This window comes from Microchirus variegatus (assembly GCF_963457635.1).
Source record: "Microchirus variegatus genome assembly, chromosome: 11".
NCBI classification, from domain to species: domain Eukaryota; kingdom Metazoa; phylum Chordata; class Actinopteri; order Pleuronectiformes; family Soleidae; genus Microchirus; species Microchirus variegatus.
In genome coordinates this window covers 8,017,666-8,024,879 of record NC_139812.1, presented here as the reverse complement: position 1 = coordinate 8,024,879, position 7,214 = coordinate 8,017,666, and the positions used below count along the sequence as shown (strand labels likewise).

The following is a 7,214-nucleotide window of genomic DNA, read 5'->3' as shown; positions in this document are numbered from 1 at the left end:
ACTGAAAATGAGTTTGACACCCCTGCTCTAAGGCAACCTCAGTTCTTCATGTATGTACCAATCTATCATGCATCTTGAATACAGGCTGTGCTGACATTGCATCTTCATGGACAAGGCACAACAGTCCAGTAGCAGAAAAAAAAAAAATTATAGGCCAAACTGTGTGACTGATTTCCTGTGTACCTGTTAGTCTGGTCATCCTCAGGTCCACCAGTCAGGTAGTGTGAGAGCCGCCTCTGCAGGTAGGTGTCAATGTTCTCCCCATCACAGCAACTGCCATCGCCGGTGAGTATATCCAACACCTGGGGACTCCGCAGAATAGCCTCAAAGTCTCCAGTCATTAAGGACTCAATCAGAGCGCCTGCATCTGAAAGATGAAGTTAGACGTCAGCTCACTCAACAGTCACTCTTTCAGTGAATTCACATGATAAACGTGTCTGTGAAAAATGTCCAACTCCCACAGAGATATCTTGTAGATGTTGTAGTTAGGTGCAAGTTGAGTCTAGACATTAGTGCTGGGTATACCGGTTCACACCGAATACCAGTTTATATTTTCGTCATGATATAAACTTTTAACATACCGACATACCGGTGAATTTGACTACACAACATCTGCGCTGTCGTAGTGCGGTGGTCTGCTTTGAGAGTTTTTTTCTACGAATAAAAGATAACTTTATTTGGTCATAATTTTTCTTTAAGTCATTTTGATTAAAAAAAATTGAGAAAATCGTAGATGAACAAAAAAATCGTGAACTGTATCGAGTCGGAAGTTGAGTGTACCGTTACATCCCTACTTATTCTACTAAAACTTCTACACAAAGATTGAGACCACGGAGTGAAAAGTGCGCTCTGCTCTTAAGAGTCTGTCACCATGTTTCCATCATCTGTTGTTGTTGTTTCTTTTCTTTTTCTTTTCTTTTCATGCCTTGACTTTAGTGATGTCAGTACACAAAGTCCCAGCCATAACAACAAAATTAGATAAAAAAAAACAAAAATAAATAAATAAATGTTACAAAATTGGCACAATAATTAATTTCTGTTTTACCGTTTTTTTCCATTTTGACTTGCCCTTACCTCATGAGTCACCTCAATGGTCCTTCAAAAGGTCTCAGAATTACGTGGGAGAAAAAACACAAATGCTTGCTCAAGGGCTCAGGCAGTGAGTCTCTGCAGTCAGAGCAGAGCACGGTGTAAATTTTTCTTTTACTCAGTCTCACACAAAATAAATCACTGCATTTGATATAGGGCTGAACGATTATGGAAAATAATCTAATTGCGATTTTTCGTGCCAATGTTGCGATGCGATTATGTTTTAAGGTCTTAATCTTCTGTATTATTAAACAAAGACAAGCAATACATCATAAGTATGGCCAATACTATATTACATTAAAAATAAACTGTTCTTTCCTGGAAGACAGACTTCTGTTATGATGACATGAGGTGCTGCATGAATTGATGATTTATATTTTTATTTAACTACTTCAATCACAATGGTACATTTGGAACTTACAAACATCTGAACATAAAGTGCTGACAAGGAACATGGTGTAAACATTAAAATGAAAGTCAGTCACAAGTCACACAAAGTGCAGATTGCATGTGTGTGTGTGGCTTTACCACACTTAGTTTTTCGACATCTGTGAACTGTTAGACAGTCATTAAATAAAATAATAATAATAATAATAATACTAATAAATAAAAAAAATATACACAACCCGTTTTGAAGTGCGTTCATATGGCGTAACTAGGGATGGGAATTTCAGACATTTTGAGAGTCGATTGTCGAGGTCCAAATTTTTTTTTTTTTTTTTTTTTTAACAGCAGCAGCAACAGCAGCAATGCGGGGGCGGAAACTATTCTACAGTGTACTACGTCGTTTTAGGCTCGAAAACATGGCTGTAATGTCCATTATTGACCATCAAAGCAGCGATAAAAAAATGAGGGGTAAAAAAAGCGGAGCAGAGGGTTTCCTCTCCGCTGGCACAGGTGTGTCGCCAGACGGATCCGGTTTTTGAACCTGCGCTTGTTGTGTCCACCAGAGAGCATGATCTTGACTGGGTGAGATGCCGTCTTCAATCGTGTAGATGGCTTATTGTTGTGTCCACCCCCGTCTTAAACATTAGCGCAAGCTCGTTCGCACTACACACGCGCACACACACACACACACACACGCTTGGACACGCACAGGCACTGGAGAGAACAGCTGTTGTCACCATTTAGGCTAACGTTAAAGGTGACTGGCCACACACTCATCCTACAAAGCAGCCTTTGAGCACCACAGACAGCGGCCGAAGCTCCATATTTACCTTACCGACCCGCCGTCACCTGTTCCATTCACAAAAACGGGCGGTGACTCGTCCACCGCAGTGCGCGCATGTGAGCGCGCAGGGAGCCTGCACCAGAGTGCAGAGTCTGTGGTTAGACGATCTCGTTCGATTATGTCACATGTTTTACACGCGCATGTCACGTAGCCTTTGCGGTTAGAAAATTGCACTTGATCATATCGCGAGATTATCACAAATGCGATATATCGTTCAGCCCTAATTTGATACATATCAGACATAAAACACACACTGTCAATTATGCAAATTAGGCGATTACGTAGATCATTGGATGGGGTGACAGCGAGTGTAGCGTCTAATTTGAGAATAGCATTTGTTAGTTGATCAAGTTTCATATTGCGTTGTTTTCTTTGTTGTGTCTGTTAATCTGGGTCTGTTTATGTTCAAGAAAGAAAGTTATTTCAGAAGAAATAAACTTAATGAAGTCTTCATCTGAAAGTAGTAAAGTGTTGAGACGTCAGGGGTGATAATTGGCATGAGAAATTGGTATACATAAATTCATCGACAAAGGGGCGTGATCTGAAATAATTATTGCTTGATATTCACATTTCCTTATTAGTGAAAGAAGGTTTTTAGCCCCCAAAAAAAAGTATATGTGGAAGTATGTTCCTTGAACCGGAGAGAAGAAAGAATAACTTCTAGCTGTAGGATTTTGAAAGTGCCTCGCAAGAAAGGCAATTCCCGTCTTTAATTTACTTAAATGAGTCAATACTTTTGTTCGTTTAGTGAGGTGGTTTAAGGATTTAACATTCCAGCTCACAAAGGTTACACCGAATTAGCTGATCTGTTTGAATAATCTGTGTTAGTTGTAGCCATATTCAAGACAAAAAGATTAGTGGTGTATTACGTCTGCCTGCATTTATACTTACTAGAATACTGAAAGGATCTTTAAAAGATAAGTAAGTATGACCAAAAAAGGAAAAAAATTGCAAACCCAGGTACAGTAAATCCCCAACCCTCACCTGTCCGAACAAGGCGACAACCAAACCCCTACACATTTTAGTGTTTGTGTGTGCAGTAGCTAAAGAACAAGCTCTACTGTACATAGATAGTCTGGGAAGATGGAGATATTGATCCCTTTGAGCCGGATCGGTCCGTACGCCCAAGCGCGGCGAAGGATGTCAACACAGTTTTGGTAATAGTGGACATTTGCCACGATAACACAAGGTTTGTCGTCTTGGCTTCTCGTCTGCAGACCCCTGTGAGACCGGTCGATCAGGATGTCTTTATCCACTTTCTATACCTCTCTTAATAGTTTGGTGACAGCCACCAGGGTGTTCGAGCCTGGGGTCTCTGGGATGTTTAACATTTGGATGTTAGAGCGTCTCATTCTTCCTTCCATATCAAGACATTTCTCCCGCAGATTGCCGACTTCTGTCTCGAGTTTCCCCACTTTGGTGAACAGCGAAGTCACGTCGCCTGAACACGATGAGAGCCCCTGCTCCATGTGCGACACCGTAGTTTTCATTGTCTCCACGTCAAAACGAATCGCTGCGGTGTAGAGCTGCAACTAACAATTATTTTTGTAATCGATTAATCTGTCGATTACTTTCTCGATGAATCGTTTGGCCCATAAAATGTCAGAAAATGTTAAAAGACGATCAGTGTTTGTCAAAGCTGGAAATGACGTTCTCGAATGTCTTGTTTTGTCCACAAACCAAAATGATTCAGTTTTAATGATTTCTTTCAAAGAAACCAAGAAAATATTCACATTTAAGAAGCTAGAACAATCAGAAATATTGTTTTAATCATGAAAAAAGCTTCAAACTGATTATCGATTATCAAAATAGTTGGCGATTAATTAAGTAATCGATTAATAATCGATTCATCAATTAATCGTTTCAGCTCTACTGCGGTGTTAATTGTTAGCTTCGTTTTTACTGGCTGTAGCTCGGTTTTGATGTTTTCAAAATAGTCAGCCAGAGCGGTTTTCAGTTCCGCCCTGAGCAGCACAGCAATGTCTGTTTTCAACGACGTTAGAATTTCTGCCTTCAGGTCTGCCACATCCATTTGGTCCTCAGGCTGAGGTGTCTTATTGCTACACATGGATGGCGAATCACCTGAGCAGGAGGCTTTGGGCCCAGTTGGCGACGTTCCTTCGGTGAACTTGAATTTTCGCAAATTGTTGGCCATTTGCGCTGCGGTGTCACAATAAAAATAATATATAAATGAACTCAGAACTATGTATTGTAGCTTTTTTTTCAATATGAGGTGCCTAAAAAGAGCTTTTATCCTGAAATTCAGCAGAGCATGTTGCCTGTACTGCTTACGCCATCGCCTGCTAGCTCCTCCCTCCTAAGCTACGGTAGTTTGACTTAAACCTGAGTTTAATTACGCTGTTGCGTAAAACATTGTTTTTTAACAATATTATGCATAGTAATAATTACTTCATTCATGTTAGCTTGTTACCTGATGCCAAAAATGTACGTAACATTAACTGATATGGAGTGAGCACGGCAAATTCTTGCTTCTTTTATCATTTGCTCGTTCCAGTCACTCCTCCACACGTCTCCGGTTAGTCTTGAAAGGGCTGCAACTCGGTATCCGGTAAAACTTCAGGCTTTTGTCTTGTTTGTTAAAACGATTAGTGCAACTGACAGCACAACAAGACATGTTGTGTTACTCACAATAGCGCTTTCTGCCATACGACCTGCGCAGTAGAGAGAAGGTGACGCGCGCGCGTGGCGTAGGCTGCCAAGGGGTCTATAAATTAACATGCATACGTGTAGTGCGTGCGCCGAACAGCAAAGCCATTCACAACATACAAAGTATCATTTCCAAAAATGTGTACAGCCACCGATAAGTAATGTCACAAAATAATAATAGGACAGACATTTGAATGGAGTCTGGTAAGACGTTCACACACACAAGAGGGTAGGCAGAACATGAAGTTTAAAGCAGCTCATTCTCACGACAATTTGAAGCACAGTTGTATTGGAGCTGCGGCCAGACCCGTCATCAGAGATGAGGCTTCATCGGTGTCGCTACACCGCTCAGCACAATTGCGAGCAACAGGCAGCAGCTGCCCGTGCAGCGGGATACATTAACTTCCGTGTCGGTACTCAAATATAGATACGAGGTGAAATAATAGCGCTAAAGATAAGAATAGTCATTTAAAAAAAAAAAAAAAGACAGATCGGAAACTCACCTGAAGTACAATAAACACCCTGCTTCCATTCCGCTACCTCACTGTCTGTTAAAAAGCCCCGGAGCACCGGGATCTCCACGTTCAGTGGCATCACCTCCGCTGCTGCTGAGCTAACGTGTCTCCGCTGGTCCCGTTAACTGCCGCTGTGACTGCACACCAGCCGCCGATTAATCACTGTAATGAAATGCCAAGTCGACGTCTCTCAATCACAAAGTAATGTTTATTTTCACCCATGTGGCGTAAGCGGCGTCAGTGAGCAGCCATGACAGTTGCGCGTTGCATTGTGGGAAAATGTCTTCTTCTTCTTTAGTTAGGCAGACCAGACGCAACGATGGCGTATTGCTGCCCCTGGTGTTTGTTAAAGGGTCCTACAAGAAAAGTATCAAATCCTTTTGTATCAATTTATGTCAAAGACTCCGCATTTAAAAGTGTGTGTATATTGAAAACAGTTACCCCATCTGCTCCAAGTTTCCTAAAGAGAGACTATCTTTGATTGGAGTATATTTTGCATTGGAGAAGTACATATTTTACTCCATATCTCCACACTTACCATAAGAATGCTTACCAATCAGAGCCAGCCCAGTCCTCAACCCACAGTGTCCAAGCCTGGGCGGGGCTTAAGACTGACGCAAAAAAGTGCTACTAGGTCATCTCCTGTCGGGTATAACGTACATGAATGAAACTTGGTACACATTCATTAGGTTGTGCCATAAATAAAAGTCGAAGTTTCCTGTGAATCCGACAGGAAGGCCGCCATTTTGGATTGAACACAAAAACTTTTTAAGGAAAACGTTTTTGGCGAATTTGCACCAATGCTACACAATCTATCTAGTCCTACAGTTTTTGAGCGATCGCCTTCAAACTTGGTGAGGTCGCTGTGGACCAGTTGGAACGGAATAATCTGGAAGGTTTTTTGAAATATCGCATGGAGCACGAGGTAGGGGGCAGCAAAGTTGGCGAAAAATCAGAATTTTCCCAACAACGAAACTCGTATAACTTTGCGATGGAAGGTCAAGTCGGAGTCAAACTTGCCATGATTGATGATGGGTAGTTGCTGAAGACACCTATGCAAAAACCATCAAGTTTAAAACTATCCCCTACTGGTGGTGACGGAAAATATACCAAAAAAAAGTTTATTTACGATTTCAGGAATAACTTTTACAGAGATTGTCGTATCCAACTCAAAATGAGTGAAAACACTAAAAACACATTGTAGATGATGCGTGTTGAATGTGATAGCGCATTGTTTAATGGTGTTTCCACGTGCGCGGTGCAAAGTCTGATTTTTCGACAAAAAAACAATATAACTTATAACTTATAACTTTGCGCATCCTCTTTCGATCTGAACCAAACTTCCTTGGATTGATGTTCCTCCAGCCCTGAAGACATCTATATGAAAATCTTATATTTCAGAAACAGCGCCCCCTGGTGACAGCAGACAATATGACACTTTTTATTTGAAAGAACTTGTCGTAGAGCTTTTGTGCTATCACCTTCAAACTTGGTCAGGTCACTGTGGACGAGTTGAGGATCGAAAGTTATTGAAGGTTTTTTCAAATGTCGCATGCTGTACAAGATAGGGGGCGCCAGATTTGGCGAACATTCTGATTTTGCACAAAACTCTTATAACTTTGCAATGGAAGGTCAGATCCGAATCAAACTTGCTGTGGTTCATGATCGATAGTTGCAAAAGACGACTATGAAAAAACTGTCAAGTTTGTAAA

The 7,214-nt window shown here is 41.2% G+C and overlaps 1 protein-coding gene across 1 annotated transcript in view; it reads right to left on the bottom strand.

Moving 5' to 3' along the window:
* Window positions 1–5,617, bottom strand: part of ttc27 (tetratricopeptide repeat domain 27) — a 182,623-nt gene extending 177,006 nt beyond the window's left edge. The window contains exons 1-2 of the mRNA XM_083898147.1: window positions 5,491–5,617; window positions 184–367 (exon numbers count right to left, since the gene is read on the bottom strand). Of these exons, the coding sequence (XP_083754273.1) occupies window positions 184–367; window positions 5,491–5,581 (275 nt within the window). The 5' untranslated portion in view covers window positions 5,582–5,617. The remainder of the gene's footprint in view (window positions 1–183; window positions 368–5,490) is intronic.
* Window positions 5,618–7,214: the final 1,597 nt, after the last annotated feature.